Source organism: Suncus etruscus, chromosome X (assembly GCF_024139225.1).
Source record: "Suncus etruscus isolate mSunEtr1 chromosome X, mSunEtr1.pri.cur, whole genome shotgun sequence".
Lineage (NCBI taxonomy): Eukaryota > Metazoa > Chordata > Mammalia > Eulipotyphla > Soricidae > Suncus > Suncus etruscus.
In genome coordinates, this window is record NC_064868.1 from 12,138,956 (window position 1) to 12,164,126 (window position 25,171).

Genomic DNA, 25,171 nt, shown 5'->3' on the forward strand with positions numbered 1-25,171 from the left:
ATTATGTTAAAAGTTGTCAAAGACAAGGATATGATTCCTTGATTTCTCACAGTGCCAACTTTAGTTTTAACCTTAGCTGCACTGTTTAAAGCTTTCATTATTTTTAGTCTGTGCTAGCTTTGATATGAGAAGTTAAACTTGAATTTGAAGTCATAGAGGATAGTTGCTTTCTGATAATTTCAGGTGTTCATACTGCATTCTTAATTTAGAGGCCAAGACCGCAAAATGCCAGGCTTGTGTTAGATTCTTGAGTTTTTCTTAGAAGTCAGAAATCAGCAATGTGTCTCCATGCTATCCCTGAAAGGTTAGTAGCTTCTTATAAATTACTTATGTTTCTGTAGCATGAAAGGGAGCCACAATGTTCCAGCAGTTACAGCACAGCACGCATTCCCATATGGGATTGTCTACCTCTTGCCTGATGCTTCAGAAATGTGATTTCACATGGGAGATAAATCAATGTCTCACCTAGAAGCAGTAACCAGCAGAGTTTGGAGAATTTACCATTGGGGGCAGAGTTTGAGGGAGCCAGATCATATTCCATATATACTAAACATACTATTTTGTACATTTTAAAGTTCTTTTCCCTCTTCCCAAATTTGATCAATGAAGAGTGTGCTGGTATCTGCTGTTGTAGCACCAAAAGTATTCCATCACCCCCAGATCTAAATAAAAATGCCCATCTTTGAGGAAAGCTGCATGCAAATGGCATACAAAGAATTTTGACCTTTACTAAAATTATAAATATTCACAAATAATGTTGTCATATGTGCAAAGGGGATTGCAAATATGTTCCCAATTCTGAAAATTCATTTGCTAAAAGCAGCTAATGAGGGCTTAAAAAAGAATTGAAATTGACATTTTGAAAACAACATATGACACCTTTCTCACCTTTATATACCTTACTCATCTTTTAATTTTTGGGAATCCCCAAAGTCATTACACTGAATATTCTTTTTTGCGGGGAGGGCATATCTGGTGGTTCTCAGGGGTTACTCATGACTTTGCACTCATGACTAGCCCTTGGCGATGCTCAGGGAGCCATACAGGATACTGGGGATTGTACCCGGTTTAGCTGCATGCAAGGCATGCCTTACCCACAATTCTATTGCTCTAGCTGCATGCAAGGCATGCCTTACCCACAATTCTGTCACTCCAGCTGCATGCAAGGCATGCCTTACCCATAATTCTATCGCTCTAGCCCCTGTACCGAATATTCTCAAAACAAGTCAACTAGCACTGACTAGTATATGATCCTCATGATAATGCAAAACATATGTAATTTGATATGATGTATATCATTGTGCCATAGAAATATTCCTTAGAATATTACAAATATGATGTCCTGTGAGCACACATCTTTAATGCTTGCATCCAGGAAAAAGTGAGAAGCAATATTGGGTTTTAAATTATTTTTTAATTATTGAATCATTGTTTGAACCTTACAATATTTGAGTCCTTCAATGTCCTACAATGTTTGATCCCTACAATGTTTGATCTACAATGTTTCAATGTCATACAATGTTTGACCCCTCCACCAATGTCCACTTCTCTCCAACAGTGTGCAGTTTCCTTCATGCACCACCGGCAGCCTGTCTCTATGGGTAAACACTTTTCTTTAGTCCTTCAAGAAACTTTAGTTTGTGGTATCTTTTCTAAAAAGGACATACATATCACTTTACCTCTTTTCAGCACCCAGTTCTTGTCCAGACTGATCACTTCCCATAATCCTTATCATAGTGGTCATTTCTCTGACCTAAACATCCACCTCCATATTGTGGCAAGATTTCTACTAAGGAGCCATTCACCTGGCTTTTGTTTCTATTGTCTTTGGTTATTATTATCCTACTATATTTCTTTATATCTCACAAATGTACATGAGAATTCTGTCTGTCCCTCACTCATTTCACTTAGCTGATACTCTCCATACCCATCCACTTGTCAGCATATTTCATGACTTTCTAATGGCTGCATAGAATTTTGTTGTGTAGATGTATCAAAGCTTCTTTATCTCCTTGTTTGTTTGGGGGCAATTGGGTTCATTCTAGATTTTGCGTATTGTGAAGTACATCAATGAACATAGGAGTGTAGATTCCTTTCTGTGCTTTGAGGGCCATTTCAGTATATTTTCAGAAGAAAAATTGCTGGGTCATATGAAAACTTAATTCTTAGATTTTTTGGCAATACTGTTTTCCAAAAAGGCTAAATAAGTCGACATTCCCACCAGCAGTGAATGAGAGTCCCCTTTTCCACACATCTACTTCAACATTGATTGTTTTTCTTTCTGATTTGTGCTAATCTCTTTGGTATAAGGTATTTGTTTTGATTTGCATTTTTCGACGATTAGTAATATAAGAAATGTTTCTTGTGTCTTTTGGACATTTGAATTTATTCTTTGAGGAAGTTTCTGTTTATCTCTTCTCCCTATTTTTGATAAGGTTAGATTTTTTTCCTTGTAAAGTTCTACCAGTGCTTTATATATCTTAGATATTAAATCTTCATTTGAAGATCGGTGGGAAAACAATTTCTCTCAGATTGTGGACTCTCTTTATATTATGACATTTGTTTCTTTTGAAGTGTAAAGCTTTCTTAATTTAATGTAGTCTCATTGCTTGTTTGTTTCCACTTGCTTGATCAGTGGCACTTAATCTTTACAAATGCCCCTAGTTTCAGTCATTGAAATATATGCCCTGTTTGCCTATACGTATCTTATGGATTTAGGTCTCATATCTAGGTCTTTATTTATTTACTTTTTTTTTGGGGGGGAGGGTCACACCCAGCAGCACTCAGGGGCTACTCCTGGCTCTATGCTCAGAAATCACCCCCAGCAGGCTCGGGGACAATATGGGATGCCAGTATTTGAAACACCTTCCTTCTTCATGCAAGGCAAATGCCCCACCGCTGTGCTATCTCTCCGGCCCCTATATCTAGGTCTTTAATCCAAGTTTATAATTTTACTTTTGTGCATGTTGTTAGGGAATCTACAAGTTTATGTATTTTTTAAAATTAGCTGACAGTTTTCCTAGTACCACTTGTTGAAGAGGTTTTCCTTGCTCCGTTTTATATTTTTGCTCCTTTATTGAATATTAATTCGTCATATACCCGAGGGTCTGTATCTGGATTTTCCATTCTGTTCCATTATTTGGAGGGTCATTTTTTTAATCCCAGTACCATGCTGTTTTAATTACTACTGATTTTCAGTATAGTTTAAAGTTAGGAAAAGTGATGCCTCCCATCCTTTCTCCAAGTATTACTTTGGCTACTGGGGAATTATCGTTCCATATAAATTTCAGAAGTGTTGGAATCACTATTTTAAAAAAATGTCATTGATATCTTATAGAACTGAACTGAATCTGTGTAATGCTTTGGGAAGTATTGTCATTTTGATGATGCTAATCATTCCAACCCATGAGCAAGGGATATGTTTTCATTTCCTTGTGTCCTTTTTCATTTCATGCCTATTTGGTTGAGTTGATTCCTTAGTATTTGCTTTTCTGAGTCTCAACTATGAATGTAACTTTCTTTTAATTTCATGAGATTTAAAAAATTTTCTCTTTCATTATTGCAGATAGGAAGGTCATGGACTTTTTGTGTGAATTTTGAAACCTGCCACTCTACTATACAAATCTATTATTTCTAGGAACATTTTTTTGTTGTTTTTTGATTTTCTAAATATAGTAATGTCACCCATAAATACTGAGAGCTTGACTTCTTTTTTTCAATTTGGATGCCCTTAACATAGTTTTTTTTTGTTTGCCTAAAAACTATTACACATACTATATTGTATAGACATGGTGAGAGTAGGCACCCTTACATTTTGCCTGAATTTAGAGGAGTGAAATTTAGTTTTTCCCCATTCTTTGTTGTGGCCTTGTAGTAAATGTCTTTCACTATGTTGAAATTCCCTTCAGTTCCCATTCTATTGAATTTTTATTGTGAATGGGTGCTAGATCTTTTTAAATGCTTTCAATGCATCAATTGATATCATCAGATGATTTTTCTTGTATTAATATGGTGTAATACATAAATTGATTAATGCATATTAAGCATTTATTGCATCCCTGGAATGGGTTTGGTCAATATATATGATCTTTTTTATTAGTTGATAGATTCTATTTGCTCATATTTTGTTGATTCTTTGCAACTATGTTCCTAAAGGTATTGGTATGTAATCCTCCTAATTTATGAGTTCTGTCAGCTTTTGGTATAAGAGTAATGTTTGTTTCATAGGAATTGTTAGGGAGTATTTCTATTTCTTCAGTTTTCTGAAAGATTCTGAAAGAATTGGAAGTATTTAGATGAAATCATGAAATTTTCCTATACATGGATGTACATGGAACCTATTATGCTGAGTGAAGTAAGTCAGAGGGAAAGAGATAAAGACGCAGAATGGTTTCACTCATCTATGGGTTTTAAGAAAAATGAAAGACATTTTTAACATTATCTCAGAGACAGGAGAGATGAGGGCTGTTAGGTGCAGCACATTTATAACTTTTTATGAGTCAAGTTTTACATTGTCAAAATTCTACCATCTCTGGATGGTAAAGAAATTTGTGATTCTAGGTGCATTCAGTGATTCCCAGGCAGGCCTAGATGTCTGGTAAAATCCCTTCATGGTGAAGAAATCCTCATATTTATGAACACTCAAATAATAATCATTTTAACATTGATACCTTTGTATCTGGGATTGACAACTTCAGACTTATAGGTCAAATTTGCTCTGTTCTGTTTTTTTGTAGGTTTCCTTAAAAACCACATTTTTTGTTTTACTATTGTTTATTGTTTATGACTTTTATACATGTCAAATTCGCAAAATATAGTGACAGAGACTGACTGGTTCTCAAAATCTTAAGTATTAACTGCCTGGCTTTTTCCAGAAAAAAAATCTACTGTAGATATCATGAGAACGTATTCTTTTATCTAAGTGATAGAGATTCACAAGTATTTTATCTTCACAAGAAAACCATAATTGGGGCCGGCGAGGTGGCACTAGAGATGAGGTGTCTGCCTTGCAAGCGCTAGCCAAGGAAGGACCACGGTTCGATCCCCCTGCGTCCCATATGGTCCCCCAAGCCAGGGGCAAATTCTGAGCACTTAGCCAGGAGTAACCCCTGAGCATTAAACGGGTGTGGCCCGAAAAACCAAAAAAAAAAAAAAAGAAAGAAAAGGAAAAAAAAAAAGAAAACCGTAATCGAAGGAAATAATCAATGACTTTTTCAATGCTATATTGTCATTATAATATTAAAGCTAAGAAGAATGAAGCTCATTCTAACCACATGACTCAATCAGTTTCATACAGCAAAATAGACAAATTTTCTCATTGAGATAATGACAAAAGACCTCATCATAAGTGGGCAAGGAACACCTGAGCCATCCAATTATGAAACACCTTTGAAAGCTATTAGAGATAGGAAACAAGGACATCTGTAGCTTCAGTTTTCCATCTCCTTAAATATTTAGCTTTTCTTGACTTAATGAAGGTGCACATTTACATTTTTGATTGAGGAGACTTAATCAAAGCAACTTAGGAGTCTAATTAATGCAATCAGCATTAGGTCGTGCAAATATTGTCATTGAATGCCATCGTGTAAAGGTGGCGACAGTCATCTGGGCTGTTGGAGGAGTTGCCCCTTAGTTATTAAGATTGAACCAGGAAAGAAGTGACAGAAACTGAATGCCAAGCCCAGGGTTGGATTATTTTTCCATACTCCGTTTTTCTTATGCAGCATTTAATAATGTTGCTGCATTTTCTTATTTGGACATAATTCTGAATGAACTAAATTCTCATTTCTGAGAATGAAAAGAAGTCTCATTTCTGGACAATGCTGCAAATAAAAATATTTAAATGGACAGGAGGCTTGGATTCTGTCTAATTTTGCCAATAAGAATACCTACTGGAAAGTAAATTATTTCTTTCTTGTATCAAGGACACCAAAAATTACAGTAATTGTTAACATGACCCTAATAATCTAAAATAAAATTTCATTAAAAATTGAAGAGGTTCATTGTTTCACATCTTGAGTGTTTCTAGAATGTTGGCCTTCATAACACTTACTCAAGCTAATCTATTTTGATTTTTATTTTATTCAGTCATATATTGTATACTTTTCATAACCATACACAATAGACCAGCCAATTTGTTTAGCACTTAAATTTTATATGCTTCAGAAAAAGATTTTATTCAAATATAATCTCCACACTATAGACTAGCATTGTGTAAGAAAATGACTGATTTAATAGAGTAAATCATTACCATATTAGTACCCATAATATCATGACCTTGGTATTTTGAAAGGATATGGGTGTATTGTATAATATTACAAATAGTTTTCACATAAGAAAACTTGTTTTCATGTACTATGATGAGCTTTTATTTAATTTTAAATTATATTTTTCTATTAATTTATTTTTTTAGTTTGTTGAGCTATGCCTAGCAGTTCTCAGGGCTTATGCCTGGCTCTGTGCTCAGGGATCACCCCTGGCTGGCTAAGTTTTCCATCTCCTTAAATATTTAGCTTTCTCTTGGCTTAATGAAGGTGCACATTTACATTTTTACATATGTGGTGTTGGGATCAAACCTGGTTCAGCTACATGTAAGCCACCACTGCACCATTTCTCCAACTCCTTAAGTTAAATATTTTCCAAGAAATCCTGCATTCATGTAATTGTTTTGGATTTGGGACCATTTTCTATTGCTGACAAAATGTGTGTATGTGTTTGTAAGGTCAGCACTGTGACATTTAATAAAATGTAGTAACACAGGGAGGCCTGATTATGCTGGAACTTCTACTATATAAAAATTGATATAAAATAACCCCTAAACTTTGAAATAAATATTTATGAAACATTTGAGGTACAAATATTAAAATACACTTAACTATGTGCCCTGCTTATTACTGATAATTTTTTCTAAACCTAACCAAATATCAAGTGTTACTAAAAGTTCTATGGAATGATGAGTAAAACTTATTACATTTTAAGTAATGAATACTTGACTAATGGCTCTCTAAACTAAAGAAACGTAAATAATTGCTTTTTTTAGAATCAAGTGAACTTGGGAATTGGCATTCAGGAAATGTCCTAGAAATATCAAGTGTTCTTCAATCCCATATCCCATTCCTTCACACGATGGCTTCAATATTCAGGCCCACTCACCATTGTAGTTTCTGCTATTGACCCAAAGCTGTTGATAAATATGTTGCAGGTAACATTTACAGGAGGTCCTGCAAGTTGAACAATAAATAGAAAATTTGACAGGTTGTGTTCATGGCATAATCAAGTTATGTTTTTCTCTTGCCAGTGGCATTTAGGCACTTACCATGGTGGTTTCTGTGACTGATCCAAAACTGTTGATAAAAATATTGCAAGTAACGTTTACTGGAGGACCTGCAGAATGCAATAAGAATATTGCAATATACATCGAAGAAAATATATAGCTCCATAAATAGCTGTGCAAATGATTAGAAATGTAAACAAAGTTTAAAATCATGATGAGGTTGCAAAGAAATTCTGCTCAGAGATTCATAGTGTATTTTAAATTACAGTTAATCGATGATAACTTACCTGGAAGAGATTTGGATTTGGAAAATATAAGCTGCAATCTATTAAATTAAACTGTCAATAGTTACTATCAAAATAGCCTTGTGGGTTGGAAGCTTTCTTTGGTCTTGGTATTTTCAGTATTGTAGATATCAAAAGTGGGTACCTAGGAGGTTAAATTAAACTGCATTTTGAATTGTGGATCAATCCGGAATATTCACCTTCTTTTGTATGTCACTCAATCTCAAGTGAGTTTAATTTGATTCTCTTGATACCTCTGAATTTACCCCATTCATTCTTTATGTGTGTATGTCTGTCTGTGTGTGTGTTCGCAACAGTGCACAGGAATTACTCCTGGTGGTCCTGGGAAACCTTCTGGGGGTACTGGAGATTGACTTGGATTGGCTGCATGCTAGACAATTGCCTTACCCACTGTACTGTCTCTCTGACTCCACCCATTCATTCTTGATATCCTCTGACCCTCTGTGTAAAATGATATACAGAATTACCAAAAAAAACCTGTTTCCATAAATAAACACAGAAATACAACTTAATTTCCATATTGTTGACTCGGTAAATATTATGTTAGGCAAGAGCTCCCAGATATGTTTTGTGGGAACCTATTGTTTCCACATCTGGAGACATGGGGCTCTCTTTTCCCTTGTTGTTTGTCTTGAATCCAAGCACTAACCACAGCAGGCTGTTAAAGTTCCTAGATCAGGTGCAATGAGAAAGGCATGGATGTGGACTCTGTTTTTCAATAATGTATAAATGACTGATGATTTTGTGGCATCATATTTTGCTAGAAAATATATTTATCACTTTTAGAGTTTTACTCTAATGCTTTCTGTGTTAAGAACATAGTGCCATGAAATATCTATTCACTCACTGCTTTCCTCTGTGGAAATTTGTTTCTCTTCAGCTCAACGTCCTGATGCAAGTAACACCCTCCCCACTGTTGGCTCTGTACCCAACAAGCCTACAGAATCTGAATGAAGAGGAGTTTGGCTTGAGGTCTCCTTCAAATTCTAGTAGTAAAACACAGCTGGTATCACAATTGTACAGGATTTTTAAACTCTACAAATGTATGTTGGATACTTAAAACAAAGAAAGGAAATTTGGTTATAAGCAGCTCATTGAAGTCTGTAGACTTTTAGTAAAAGGCAAGAGTGTTGGTAAAGGGATGGTTTTTTTGTGGGGGGCACACCCGTTATGCTCAGGGGTTATTCATGGTTTGGGGGCCTATATGGGAGGCCAGGGGATAGAACCACGATCTCTCCTAGGTTAGCATGTGCAAGGCAACACCCTACTGTTTGTACCTCCGCTCTGGCCCCAGTAAAGGGATGTTTTAATCTGTGTTTGTTAGCAAAGCTAACTGTTAGGTTTTTAATGTCAAAATTATTGTGTTTATTTAAATATTTTGTACACACTAAATCATAAACAGTACCATATTACTAAAACCTTTTCCATATATAGTTTTTAAATATTCCAACATTTTCCATTAATTTCATCCCCTTCTCTCGGCATCTGCTAATACTATTCTCCATGGTATTGTTTTTCTTTGGGGGGTGGGGTTTGGGTCACACCCAGCAGGGCTCAGGGGTTACTCCTGGCTCTCGACTCAGAAATCACTCCTGGAAGGCTCAGGGAACTATACGGGATGCCAGGATTCGAACCACTGACCTTCTGCATGAAAGGCAAACGCCTTACCTCTATGCTATCTCTCCGGCCCCTCCATGATAATGTGTTTTACTTGATTTTGTGTTCTCTTTGAGTTACTCAAAACAAAACTGAGATGAGTTTCTTTCTGGGAATAATTTTCTATTTAATGATAAATATATTTTCTGCTAATTAAAAATAAATTAAATTTAGAGGCATGTTATCAGAATTTATATAATTTTCCACTACTCTACAAATAAAAATATTTTCTTTTATATAGTTTAGTAGATTCTGGCTATTGTGAATAGTGTTGCAATAGTGTCGAGGGCTTTTTTGTATTGTGTTTTCATGCCCCTAGGGTTTATTCCTAGGAGTAGTACTACTGGGTCAAATGGAAGCTCAATCTCTAGCTTTTTTTAGGAATATAGATATTGTTTTCTAAAAAAGGGTGAACCAGTCAACATTCCCACCAGCAGTGAGTGAAAGATCCTTTCTCCCTTCATCTATGAAAGCATTGTTTGTTATTGTTCATTTGTGGTGAGAGTACCCAAGAACAGAAGAGTTGATAAAGAAACCATGGAACATCAATACAATGGAATACTATACAGATGTTAGCAAAGATTAAATCATGAAATTTGCTTATACCTGGATGGATATGGATAATATTATGCTGAGAAAAATTAGTCAGGGGGAGAGGGATAGATATAGAATGATCCTACTCACTTGTGGGATATTCAAAAAGGATAGTATGGTAATAATATCCAAATACCATAGAGATGAGGGCCAGGAGAACCAGTCCACAAGTAGCAGGGGAGTACAGTTAAGGCAGAGAAGGGACTACTACGATATGTAGAGTTGGAAATTATTATCTGGATTAGAACAAGGTGCTGAAATAAGATAAAGTAATATTCATTATACCCCTTCAGTAATAGTATTGAAAACCACAGTGTCTAAAAGGAGAAAAAGAACTAGAGAGAGGAAAGAAAATTATCTATTGACGGGAGAGGGCATACAGTAGGAAGTGACATTTGTGAAACTGGGGACTTTGGTGGTGGGAAATGTGCACTGGTGAAAGATGTTGTACATTGTATGACTGAAATTAATCATAAACAACTTTGTATCGCACAGTGAGTCATTTAAAGAATTATGAAAAACAAAGAATGGAAAACTTTCATGATTTTATTATGTATGTTAGAAAAGAAACAACGGGAAAGAAAATTGGGAAAAGAAAAATTGCATTTTAGCAGAAAGAATATTTATAACTGAATATAACTGAATCATGTTTCCTCTTTATCTGGCCTCCCTAAGTGTCTATTAAAATCATATTATCATGTCCTTAGTTTTATACTTACCAGTAAATAACAATATGAGTATATTATAGAATTAAAAATATGTCTATGCTATCACATATTGACACAGTGTACGCATCACATTAATATTCACAAACAATACCATGAACTTCTTGACACTTGGGTAAATGTTCTCTAATGAGGATACTAGGGATGTAGGGAGCTAGTTAATTTGAATTAATGCTATAATAATTAGAAAAGATGAAACTCAAAATCTTGTTATATTATTTTAATTCCAAAAACCTAAACTTTCAACCACTTCATTGCGCTATATTCATGATCTTTTCTCCCTCTTGCCCAACCAACCATGATATTTTTCACTGATTTATTTATATATTTATAGCTGGGATATTTTGATCCTTTACATCTGAACTCTTCAATCATGTGAGATTGTCTTAGGTTCACTTATATTTGGATATAAAGCTATAGAAAAACCAAAAGCAGTTTTTTTTTGAGATGCAGAATTAGTGTGCTTATAATAAGAACTGACACATATTAAAATATGGCAGTGTGCCAGTGAGTGAATTATTTCATTTTAAAGTAATTGCGTGCTATTAAGTTCTCACATTTTTTGTTTTGACCACACCCTATGTCATATTTATGCCTTACTCCTTGCTTCAGTAATTACTCCTGGTGGGCATAGAGGATCATATGTGAAACCAGGAATCTAATCTAGATTGCTGCATACAAACATATTGTATTGTTGTTGTGGCCCCAAGCCCCATTTTACAGATAAGGAAACACCAAAATATGGTTAATTTTCCAAGGTTTCAGAGTTTGGAAGAGCAAATATTATCCAATTTGGGGGACACTTCTTAACTACAGGGCTAATATATCTGATACTAATAGAATTACCCAAATCATAAAAACGAAAACATATGAGATTTGGAATGCGTTATTTGGGTTAAATGATAAAACCTTTGTATTTATTTCATTTTTAAGAGTTATCCTAATGGGTGCCAGTACAATCATTTTTAGTTTGGGGGCCATACCTGGTGGTTCTCAATGCTTACTCTACACCCTGTGCTCAGCGATCACTCCAGGTAGTGCTCAAGGGACCTTATATGATACCGGGAATTGAACTTGGTTGACCGCATGCAAAACAAGCACCCTAACTGTAATATCTGTCCTTACTATCTTTCTGGAATGTTTTCATTTCATTTTCAAATTTGTTTTGATACTGTAATACTTTGGGTAACAGTTTCAGACATAGTGTTCCAACTCCCTCATCGATGTCCCTCCACCCATGTCTCAAGGTTTTCTACCACCCCTACACCTGACCTCCTTGTCATATTCATTTCTAAAATTTAATTATTTTCATATGTCTTTTAACTCAGTTTTTGCTCAGGTATTACATTTTTAGATATGATCACCAGTATATATGTGTATGGTCATATCACACATATGTGTGATCATATGTATATGATCATATTGTGATCATATGTATATGATCATATTGTGATCATATGTATATGATCACCAGGGTATGTGTTCTATGAACTGGAGACAGGATTACTTAATACTAGTTAAACTTATCTAATTGGTTTATTGGAAAAGTGGTGACATACCAAAGCAACTAGATGCAAATCTGACTGAGAGAAATATTTATGTAAATGCACATCTAACCTTTTATATTACTGTCATCTCCTTATCCCTTCCCTCATTATTCCTTCCTTGTTTGCCCTTTTGGCTCTCTAACTTTCACTTTATTCTTACTCTTGTGCCTTGTTTTACTGAAACTCTTTGGCAGACCAGAAAGAGGCATAATGTCACAGGGGAATTTTGAAATGTAAAAATGGGCTTCATATACATTCTACAGGGTCAGTCTTCACTTTCACAAGGGATACATTTTCCCTGAAGACCATTTCTTCTTCCTTACATGACTAAGATCACCTGTACTTTGCTTTAGTCTCTCATGAGTATTCCTTAAAATGTTAATAGTAGTCCATTAATAAACACTTCTCTGGTAAATTCTGTTGAAATTACTTGACTAAGGTTAAGTATGTTTCTTTAATGTAGATATGAAACCATCATTGTTTTCTACTCTCAAAAGTTTTCTATCACTTCAAACAGAAACTTGGTCAAAACTCAGCAATTATTCTATTAATCTGTTCATTTAACTCCTGCAAATAGCTAATATACTCTATAAGGTTGTCTCCTAATATCTTTATGTATACCCACCTGTTGATGAAAGGTGCTTAAAATGTGTACAATATTTGAAAAATCATCTCATTTCAATTTAGATTTTTTTCATTTCCCTAGTGAAAATGAACATTTTGGGGGTTTTGGCCACATCCAACAGTACTCAGGGGTTACGCTTGGCTCTGCATTCATGAGTCATTACTGGCAGACTTGGAGAACTAAAGAGAATGCTGGGGATCAAATCTGGGTTAGTCACATACAAGGCAAATATCCACTGTGCTATCACTCCAGTCGCCCAAAATGATCATTTTTAAACCCTTATCAGACATAGCATTTGTAAATCTCTCCTAATATTTTATAGGATAATTTTACCACTTTTTCTTGACAATTTCCTTCAGTGCTCTAAAATTTCATTTTTATGTTTGATTCGGCAGCACTTGGAATGATACATAAAATATAAGCATGACTCCTGTGCAAGGTGACATGCAAATTCATAAAGCATTCAATACTTTTGTCCAATACCTGTCATCCTGTATGGTCCCCGGAATACCACCAGGAATGATTCTTGAATGCAGGACCAGGAGTCATCCCTAGGCACCACAGGGTATTTAACCCCTTCACACAAAAACAAAACAAACAAACAAAAAAAAAACACCCAACCAAACAAGTTTTTCATTTTGATGAAGTCCAATATACCTATTTTATCTTTGTTACTCATGATTTAGCATGAGAATTCAAAAATTCAGTTGTTGGGCCTGAGAGATAGTACAGCTGGTACTTGCATGCTGCTAACAAATAGTTGATACCCAGGTTTAACGTCACATGGTTACATGTATATAATCATCACCACCAGTATCACCATACTTCCACTGCTATCCCATCTCCAAAAACTCTCTCTGCTCATTCCACCTTTTCCCCTCTGCTACCCATTAGGCTTCACAGAATCTCTTCATGGAAGAGCTTGACTGAGGCAACTATGTTTTCATGGGCTCTTGACAGTAGACCCTATTCTAAGGTAAATGGAGGAAAGCAATAACAGGAATTGTACAAACTATTGAAAGAAGAGACTATGTGAACACAAAGGGGAAGGTGGCTGTGTGGAAGCTATAGTGAGAGGCCATAGCAGAGAATGATGCACCTGTTCACTTCTGGATTTTGAACTTCCTGAAATAAGCAACAGTCAATTTCTGGTGTTCATGTCACCCAATCCATGTATGACTCTGCTATGGAAGCCCTATTAGACCAATCCTCATAGCTTGATTCAATTCGGCTGGTTGCGCACAGACAGGTTATAATGGATGACAAAGTCAGCTATGACTCTGGCTTCCTGTGCTATAGGTTTTTTCCCAAACCACGATGACAAAGAAGTAGGGTAAGAACCAGTCAGAGTACCACAGAACTCCCCTACCCCTTCTTTTGTCATCTCTTGGTGCTATGAAGTTGTGACTGTTCTGCCAGATACTGACCAAATTAGTCCAGACAGTTTCTACTTGCTTTAGAGTGTTTGGGGGAAAATAAGAACTTTGCTATCTTATTGATATCAGACTCTTTCTTCCCAAATTTGAATGCATTCATGTAAATCGTAGTGCTCCTGAGGGAATGTAATGTGACTGCTGGTTCCCAAACTTAGGGTACTACACAAGATTTGTTCCTAAAGGTATTTTTCAAGGAGCTCATTTCTGAATGGCAAAGAAAGTATCGTTCTTGGCAAAGAAAGTATCGTTTTAAAAAATGTTGATCCATGTTATTAATTCAGTTAACAAATTCTTGTTGGAAAATAAATATGTTGGATGATAATTATAGAACTGTAACTAAGACTAAAGGCAATCAGAGAACTGATTTAAAATGCTGTGCTCCTTCGAAGGAGAAAGATTTTCTTGGAGGCTACAGGGTAGGTCCCTGGGAAAGAGAAGTAATGAAAGAGCAGGAAAATAATCAGTAAAGATGAGCTTAGCTTAGTATCTAAGACAAAATCTTGTAATGATCCTGCTATATGGAGATACAACTGAGGGATACAAGAGAAAAATTCTGCTTGTGATCATGCTTGATAAATATATTAATTCCTAAATGAATAATCAATGATGATTATGATTAATTTTGTTTAGGACCATGATTTACTATGTTGGTCATTCAATGCTCCAACTCCAAACCTACTATCTGTATCAGAAAGCCCTCCTTTCTCCATCCTGCCTCCTTAGCAAACTCATTTAAATAAATTTAATGTAGTTTGTCACATGCTTACAATCACGTTAGTTCTTATGATTTTGATGTACATAGCATGGTATCACCAAAAATGTTCATGGCCCTTGACTGATGTCCTTAAGTTATCATCAGTCTGTCTCCGGATTACTATATGAGTTTTCTTGAAATCACAGTGCCCTGAATCAGTGGTTTTCAACCACTGGTCTGCAGACCCATTGCTGGTTTGCAGGCATTTTCTTTCAATCAATACAAAGGGTATCATTACTTAATACAAGAGGTTTCAAGCACTGGTCCTGTGGGCAGATGGTTTGTGGTCAGCTTCAGTGGACCGGATTCAGGGAAAATACTTCAAGTTTAAATTATACTGTGTGTTGTCACAAGAACTAAGAGGCAGGATGGAAATAAAACGAGGTCATACCCATAGTATATTTAACTCCATCACTATGTTTAATATAACTCAGGCATTGCTTATAAAAATGAATAAATGAGGAGAGTATTTGTATCTTGCCTCTTTAAACCTGGAACCAATACTCTAGCTTCTACTATACCCTCATCACAAAGCTTCTATCTATTTATTATTCCTAATAGATACACCTAAATATGTTTGTATTGACCAAATATGAATTAGCTATATAATTTTTTTAAAATTCATGATGGAATCAGTTGTAAAGTAAATATCACAGTGAAAAGAGAGGCAGCTCAAAGGGCAGCTGCTGTAATGCACCAAACACTGAGTTTGACTCCTAGTGCTCCATGGCTATCTGAGCACGAGTTTTTGTTGCTATTTGGTCCTAGCACCACTGAGCCCAAGTATCATGGCATTGTCAGTCCTGAGCACTGAACCATTAAATCTAGACAGATGGGCCAAATATTCCCAGGGAGTGGAACCCAGGTACCTGATCACTGCTTGTGAGCTCCTGTGTGTGTAGATCACAAATACTATTAGATATCAACTGTTTGTGGAAATCCAAAAATGTCAGACTCATATAAAGAGAATAGAAAGGCAGTTTCTAGGAACAAGGAAGAGCTGGGAAATTGGGAAGAGATTGGTTAAAGGTTGCAGATATCCAGTTAGATTGTGAGTGATTTCTGAGAATCTGATACACAGCTTGGAGAGTAGAGTTACTAAAGCACAATGTACTTGAAAGTTGCTAAGTGAGGAACTCCTCAATGTTCTTGTCACAGAAACAAGTGTGATGAATACGACGTGATGGGGTTGTTAGCTAGTGCTATGATAGCCATTCTTTTGTAATATTTAAGTAAAGAAACATGTCAACCTCAAATGTGTATAACTTCAATGAGATCTCAATAACTCTGAAAAATATTTTAATGAGGACTATAATCAAGATTTAAAAACAAGAATTAAGAACGTATAGGGAAACTTGTATGATATCCAAACAGCAAGTCACTATATTTTTAGTTGGGCCTCAGTTATGTTACTTTTCAAAATAATTTTAAGGTTCAAGACCCAAGAGCAGAGAGTGTACTCTCTGAATCCCAAGATGAAATGTTATATTTTTTCTCTTGTCATAAACAGACAAGGCTGGTATTTTCATTTTGCATTTTATTCCTTGTAAATAATTTAATATGTTCTCAAGTACCACAATTGCTTTAGTGTGGGAATGGATTCTTTTGGATGGGAGCAGAATAATAAGTATATGCTCTTGATTTATACAGAAATGAAATTTCCTGTGGAATAATATATTTGTCTAGCAGAAAGATTCTTGCCATTAGCCCCAGAGATAAAGGGTGATAGCACACAGAGAATGTGAAATGTGCTATTAAAGGTCCATGCTTTGCAATTTGGACATAGGGAACCATTGTCCTTCCTATGTATTTTTCATCTTGCATGTTGCTTTGGTGCTCTGAAAGAGTCTAGGATGCCAGCTGTATTGCAGGGGGAGATGAAGGCTTTTCATGTTTGTCTACTTACTATCTTTGTGATAAATGATTTTAGGCATCTACTCTTAATGAATAAAAAAGCTATTTTTCTAAAAAGGGCATTCTTGCCATTAGAAATGACCAGACAATAAGCTTCTCAAATGGTTTTAGCTTAGAAAATTTCCCATAATGAGTTATATGCCATTGATTGTTCTCCCCGGGACATGAGGTGATGATCTTTTATCTGCCCTTTATATTCATGCAATGGCTGATATCCAGGACTATTGTATAAGTCAAAGTATAAGGTACCAAAGTATAAGACAAAATATAAGATATCATGAGAATTATATAGTTGAACACATTGATTCTTACAACATTGGGAGAAATGGTAGTCCAATAAATCATTTACTTTGGACCAATTATGTTAATAAAATGATGAAATTTCCAGACAAAGCAATTAGTTTGTATATGGTGGATTAAGTATAGAGAATAAAATGGAAGCTTCTAGATTTCCTTCCAGTTAAGGGCTACCAATTGTCAACTGCTTTCATACAAGCATAATTGAATAAACAGCTCTAGGGAATGTCAGGGGGCTTTTTAGAATACTGGTATATTTCATCTGTGTATACTGAAGATTTCTCCAGATTTAAAGAGAATGTATAAAATAAGGATCCTTATCTTGTGTAGCATGATATTTTTTTTGTTTTGAGGCTTGAGGCTACATCCAGTGGTGCTCAGGATTTACTCCTGGTTCTGTACTGAAGAAACATTTTTGGCAGGCTTGGGGGACCATATGGAATGCTGGAAATTGAACCTGGATTGACTGTGTGCAAAGCAAGTGCCTTACCTGCCACTGATGAAACTTTTGAGAGAAGTAGATGCAAACACCAAATATATACTAGCAGTGTCTAAGAAAACCTGGACTCTGAGTCACATTACTAAAAGATGTATTTGAAGTATGATGACTACCAGTCTTGTTCTTACAATAGACTGCTATATTACCTTACCACCACCTGTGAATTTTAAAAGGTCTGTAGAAACTCTCTGAATCTGTTAATTAAGCTGCAGAATGGTATGGATAGATCATGTCAGTTCCATTACAAAACAGTGTATAATAATAGTTGTGCAATTATTACAAATTAATTGAATACCCAAAATATATCATCAAAAGCATTTCAATATCAAGTCAATTAATATTTGGAGACTTCAACTTAGATCCTTTCCCCCAATTTCTGTGTAAATCTTTACTAAAATAAAACGGATCTCAGTTTTATTTCTAGTTTCCTTTCGCCTCTGCTCATAAACCCCACTTCCTTCCTCTACCTTTTAAGAGTTAACTTTTAAGAAGAATCTATTCAAACTCTTGCTTTCATGAATTATGCATAAACATTATTCTTATTTGGGTAATGGTATATCTGAAAACATGCATAACCTGGATTTGGTATTATTACTGCTTACTTATTAATTAAATTATGTTTCTTGGGGCCAGAAAAATAACACAGAGGGGAGGGCATTTGCCTTGCATGCAGCTGACCCAGGTTTTATCCCCAGCATCCCATATGGTCCCCAGAGCACCACTAGGAGTCATTCTTGAGCACAGAGCCAGGAGTAACCCTGAGCACCACTGAGTGTGGCTCCAAAATCAAACAAAAAGGTTTCTTAACTTTCAGATTACTGGCATTTTAAACCAGAGCATTCTTGCTTGTGGAAAGTTTGCTCTATGTATTACAAAATGTTGAAGAGCATCCTTGGTCTGAACAGATAACAATAGCATCCCATTTCCCATGGCCCATGTTATGGCACCCAAAATATCTCCTCAAGGACAAAATCATTTCTATGATTATATATTATTTATATATAAATATATATTATATATAAAATATATATTATATATTATTTCTATTATATTATTATAAACTATTCAACTATAAAATGTAGATTAGAATGGCTGGATGAGTGCAAAATTTATTCAGAAGTATTACATTTTATTTAATAATAAAATGGGTTCTCTATTCTTCTGCTAACCCAATGTCAATGCCATATGTAAATATTTCTGGGTTCTATAGAAGAAACTTAACCTGTCATTTATGTCAACAACAAATGGATTTTAAAATACTTAAGAATGAGGCTGGACAGAAAGCCCAGCATTTGCCTTGCATGCAGCTGACCAAGGAAAGATGGTGGTTCAAATATCGGCATCCCATATGGTACCCAGAGCAGGCCAAGAGTGATTTCTGAACACAGAGCTAGGAGTAACTCCTAAGCACCACCATGTGTGACCCAAAAACAAACAAAAAAAAGCCCTTAAGAATAATTTATGTTAATAATTTATGTTAAATAATAATTTATGTTAAAACATGGCTACTTTATGGAACTTGCACTCCTTGGGTTAGTTCACCAGGAAATTAAATTTGACACATCTTTGCAGGCATTTTCTGACTTCTGTGCATTTCCATCTTATAAATCTTCAATGACTAATTAAATTAACAAACATTTATTGAGTTGTAATTATGTTCCTGGTATATACTTGACCTTCTAATAATTATTTGCAATTATATAGTGAATTGTGGAACTAAAAATGAGAAAATCAAGCATTAAGGACAAGTCAGATGCAATTTTTTAAAAGGCCCTTGATTCATTCTGCAAAAAATGTCAGATGAAACAAAAAGTGGTAGCCAACCAAATATCACAGAGAGGGTATGTTTTTGAAGCCTCTTTCTAAAATGACTGCTGCTTCTTTGTTCATTTTCAGATCTTAGTGACCTGAAAGTGATGTTGGAGGAGGTTGTGTTCTGGGAAATTTAAAGCACTTTGCTTGTGATGACAAGGTTTATTTCCTGTTTTAAAGATTTCAGAGACTAAATGGAACCTTCATGTTGGGAGTAATTTGTAAGGGTAATCTACATATATTTCTATTTCTGCTATGATAAATTGTCATCAGATGGCGAATTACTGGGAAACATGAGATTCTTGCTATCTTGGGATTGTGGTAGGTAATAAATAAACACCCATTTAGCCTCAGAAGAAGAGAATTTTAAATGCCATTGGAATTAGTTTTGAAAGAAAGAGATTTGAGAATTTCTCATTAACCCAAATTATATTTCCTTTCATTTTAGGAAGTGACAAAAATAGAATTAAATATGATTTTCTCTCACGTTAATTGAATCCTCTACTACTTTGCAAATGAATAACAAGTTCATCAACTTGTTAGATCTCAACAAATGAAAAATAGATTTTTCCATTAATAATTTTTAAAGAAGAGACTATGCTATATTTGGGGTCATTATAATTAAATTAATACAGTCCATGCTCAAACATGTTTATATATATATATATATATATATATATATATATATATATATATATATTTTTTTTTTTTGGTTTTGGGACCACACCCGGCAGTGCTCAGGGGTTACTCCTGGCTCTCTGCTCAGAAATAGCTCCTGGCAGGCACGGGGGACCATATGGGACACCGGGATTCGAACCAACCACCTTTGGTCCTGGATTGGCTGCTTGCAAGGCAAACGCCGCTGTGCTATCTCTTCGGGCCCACATGTTTATATTTTTATGTTCAGATCTTTCCATCATTCCAAGTCGAGTTCAAATGATACCCAAAGAATTTTTTATGATTCTCCACTTGAATATCATTTTTCTTGGCACCATAGCCTCACAACATTTATATTACACTTAAATCCTCATTATGTCAAATCTTTCTAGTTTTCTCCCAGTGGTCCTCAAACTATGGCCCGCGGGCCACATATTGTATTTGTATCAGTTTTGTTTCTTCACTGCAAAATAAGATATATGCAGTGTGCATAAGAATTCGTTCATAAGTTTTGTTTTGACTATAGTCAGACCCTCCAATGGTCTGAGGGACAGTGAACTGGCCCCCTGTTTAAAAAGTTTGAGGACACCTGTGAGTCTAGACATTATGGGTCAGACCCAATTCACTATAATGTTCCCCAGGACAACTAAGTCTAGTACTAACTACGAAGAAGGCTGCTAATAAGCTGAGATTCCCAAATTTGCCTGACCTATTACCCCATTTTAGGAAAGAAATCATTAAGCACTCCAGAAATCTGCCTTCGGTAAATAAAACAAATATTAAAAAAATACCCTTTAACAACACCACAGACTACTACCATCTGTCTCTGGATTGTTCCCGAAGTAGCAACAACTTTGGGCTCAGTAAATACAGTTGATTTCTAATATTAAGCTATTTTGTTTAAGGAACAAATGCCAATGGCATTCTAAGAAACTTGCATTTCCATTTCATTTTAGAAATATTTTCAGCACTGGCTCTGTTCCTTTCAGGTTCAAAGGGTAGTTTATTCAAATGTAATCATTAATGGTTTCATCTCAGCCTGGGAAACTAAAAGTGAATTGTTTGGTGTCTTTTTTTTTTTCAAGCAATGGTGTCCAACAGAATTTTCAGAATTGTGAACAGTAACAATCAAAATTGATAGTCAGCAGTAAGCAGCATTGGAACGTAACCCTTCAAATCTACTACTCTTGGTGGTGGATTTGGGAAAGCTTCTTGTCTGTCTCCCTCTGTCTTACCAGTGCAACATAATAATGAGTAGTGGACGGGTGAGGGTCATTCATTCATAGCTAGAGAACTGGATTTCAATCCTGCAGTATTTAAGGGGCTCTCACAGGTATATTAATTTTCTGCTGTCTATTTAATTCCTCTGGACTCCAGTTTCCTCATATATGAAAAAATATGGTCATGTCACTCTCAAGATCCTAAGGAGGATTGAGTATCAGGGGGTCTCAAACTCAATTTACCTGGGGACCGCAGGAGGCAAAGTCGGGGTGATCCTTGAGTGCAAAGTCAGTAGTAAGCCTTGAACATTGGGGGGTGTGACCCAAACAACTAAAACAAAACAAAACAAAAACAGATTCATTTAGGGCAGGGCCACAAAATGTTGTACGGAGGGCTGCAAACGACCCACGGGCCGCAAGTTTGAGACACCTGGTATAGATGAAGGGGGAATTACTTTTCTCCTACCATTCTTACTGATTCCTTTTCTCTTACCATTTCTACCCCTTAGCAAGAAAGGATCTTCCTCCATAACCTTGAAATTTTCCTCTATATCAGTGTACTTTTCTCAAATCCATGAGATATCTGCTCTGCATTTTGCCAGGCTCAGCCATACTCATAAGATTAAGGGGAAAATTAGGTATTTAAAGTTGAAATAGGCTCAAGGAGATAAATGATCTTCTTATTGGTGAAGGATGTTGTTATCAAATCTAATAATCATGTTTAGAGGTAAAATTATGCTCCACCGGATTATGTAGTGTATAGAATATATACTTTCAAGCTTTCTGAGACTGATACTATGGAAGCTCTCTTACACTGTAAACTGTAAAACTGAGAACAATGGCAAATATCACTTCTCAGTTAAGCACAGATTCTGTCCTGTGCTGTGGAGTTTTGTTTGCTTTCCCTGCCTCTTCAATGAGAAAAAGGCTAGTTTTGCCTTTATTTGCACATTCATTTCAATATTCTTGATCTAAAAATGTATCTGGTTTGGGAATTTTCTTTGAACTGATATACTATCTGCCTGGCTCCCCACTGAGTTAAATAAAATCTTTAACACACATTCATTTTCTATCTATCTATAAAAGTCATGATTTTACCTTGGTTTTGAAAATCCCAGTGTGAAGTTTTAGAAAAAAGAAATGCTTGCCCTTTGGAGGTGTTAGATTCACAGACAGGCTTTGTAAGTTTAGAGACCTAAATCTATTCCATTCTCAAAAGAGATCATAAAGCGCCATACATGTCTGAAAACGAACAGTCCCTAAGCCCTCATTTCCCTCCCTTTTGCCTCTGTGGCTTCTACAAATGGGGACTTACTTGTTTCCTCATTGGAAACCATTTCTCCGAGGGGTGGGAAGTTCACCATTTTACTGTTAGGAAACAGAGGTATTTTATGTCAGCCAGAGACCTAAAAATAGACACCAGAGTTCTTGCCATGCAGGCTTCTCTAACAATTAGGACAACAGTTTCCCTAGTGCAAAGGGAAATCCTGAAATCATGGTGCTTGCTGTGTTTATATGCAATTAAGATCAGCTGATAGGCCCTGAATGCTTATTGTGTAGCATAGTGTTCTTTTGTTTCTTACACCTTTGTAATTCAGTTTAAGAGGACATTTTTTGGAGTTCCTTTGTACATTAGATGCTGGCTTGACTTGGGTTACCCTCTAGGTAAGGATTCAGGGGAAAATAACTAAGGACATTTATGAAGAGTTCACAAGTTGGGAAGTAGGGAAGTGAGGTACAGGAGTTGTAGAAGACAAAAAAGGTGCTATTACAAATTTCTCATCCCATCCGGGCTAATGAAACTTTATCCCATGGGGAACTCCCCTGGAATGTTTCCCATGAAGCATGGACATGAGATGTTCCATAAACATGGACTAAATTCTATGAAGATACTTACTTCTAAGCTATTCTATCCTAAGGGTTAAGAAGCTGAGTATTTGGGCCCGGAGAGATAGCACAGCGGCATTTGCCTTGCAAGCAGCCAATCCAGGACCAAAGGTGGTTGGTTCGAATCCCGGTGTCCCATATGGTCCCCCGTGCCTGCCAGGAGCTATTTCTGAGCAGACAGCCAGGAGTGACCCCTGAGCACTGCCGGGTGTGGCCCAAAAACCAAAAAAAAAAAAGCTGAGTATTTTACATGAATTCCCATAAGTCATATGAGAAAACTCTCAGGTGACATTAATTGATTTTTGTTTCTGATCTACCATGAGAGTGCACACAGTGACTTTGGTCAGGGTCAGAGTAAGTGCTTAAACTAAGACCATGCAAGTGCTAATTTATGCTAACATACAGATTAGCATACATTAAGGTGCTACAGAATTGGTGATCTGCTCGGGCACTGAATAGAACATGTAAAATACTATAAATGCCCAAAATGTACTTGACAGTTGCATTCAGTGAAGGCATAATCTATTGTGACAAATCAGACACAAATTAGACTATGATATAATGTGAAAAGAGTAACATTCTATGGAATCACAGCACAGGAAACAACCAATGTACATGGAGGAATAAAAGAGAATATAAAAGGAGAGGAGAGATTTTTTGGACAGAGGTTTCTTTTCTTATGTGTAGAGGAAGGAAGGACAGTGATCTCTTTTACTTATTTTTTGTCTTCTTTTTTTTTGTCATTTCCTGGCAGTACTCGGGTTTTATTCCTGGTTCTATGCTCAGGGATCACTCCTGGCAGTTAGTTCTCAGGGGATCATAGGTGATGCCAGGGATCAAACATAGGTTTAAGTTGACTACATGCATTGTATTCTCTCTCTAGACCAGAAATCTATTTTGTAAAAGGTACATTTCACTAGTTAGAATGTAGTCAGACATCAAAGATAAAAATGAAATTAGTTTTTCTGGGCTATCCTCCCTGGAATTTGAAGGCCCCTAATTTTAAGAGGTTTTCTTAAGGAAAAAAACTATTCTATGCCTGGACTTAAATGTTACATATTTCTACCACTATCTAAGCGTGATAGGATCTTTTGATAACTGAGCTGAGTAAAGCCTTCCCTTTCAAGAGTAAACAGGCTAAATAGCCTTCACATTAGTGGAGTTCACACTTAAGGTGGGGGATATTTTCTATCTAGACCCTGCCACTCACTTTGGGTTCATGCAAGAGTACCATTCTCTTAAGAATATGAGGGTGTTACTTTGAAGACATGAAACTTTTAACTGATAATCCGTTTATACTGCAGATAAAATTTGTGGAGATGTTAAAAGCTCCTATTTTATGTGTGACATCAGACATAGTAGAGCATTGTATTGGGAAGAGAAGTACTTTGATGAGGAAGGGCCTTTATCCCATTCTCTGATAACAAAGATAGTTCATCCAAGTGGAAAAGCCAGGATCTTCCTGAGAGGTTTTATTTCTAAGGATTATCCTGGGTTGATTCATACTTCTCCAAATGTTTCCCATAGATCAAATGTGCATTTGTAAACCACACACATATGTCAGTAGCCTACCTAATGATAAGAATATAAGCCTTTTTGTTAAGAGAATGCTAGTGGCATTCAAGGATTCCACTATAGGACACTGGTAGGCCAATATAAGGAACTTTGAGTAGGCTCCATTATCATATGGTCTAGATTTAACCAGCTGTTCAGCCATTCACAGCTGTATTGTTTGTTAGAATTTTGAACATTAGTTTATGGAACTAAAGGTAACATTGGAGCCCTCATCCATACTTTATGTCCTCACTTCTTTTCTACTTTAGCCATTCATTTTATTCAGAAATCTTGTTCTTCATGGCATAATTCTATATGTAGCTGTATGCTTAAGTAGAAAATAATTCACTTGGGTTTTGAAGGCTTTTTTATCTGTTTTTATTAAATTTGCTTAGTAAGGTGACACATTCCTAGAG

General features: G+C 35.9%; 1 protein-coding gene and 1 non-coding gene across 2 annotated transcripts in view; one reads left to right on the forward strand and one right to left on the reverse strand.

Annotated features, from left to right (window-relative positions):
• The window catches only part of GLRA2 (glycine receptor alpha 2), a 206,228-nt gene that overhangs the window by 158,939 nt on the left and 22,118 nt on the right, over positions 1-25,171 (reverse strand). Inside the window, exon 4 of the mRNA XM_049767094.1 lies at positions 7,316-7,383. Coding sequence (XP_049623051.1) covers positions 7,316-7,383 — 68 coding nt within the window. The remainder of the gene's footprint in view (positions 1-7,315; positions 7,384-25,171) is intronic.
• On the forward strand, positions 13,097-13,199 carry LOC125999607 (U6 spliceosomal RNA). Its single transcript, XR_007492127.1, has one exon. It is a non-coding gene; the product is annotated as a U6 spliceosomal RNA (small nuclear RNA).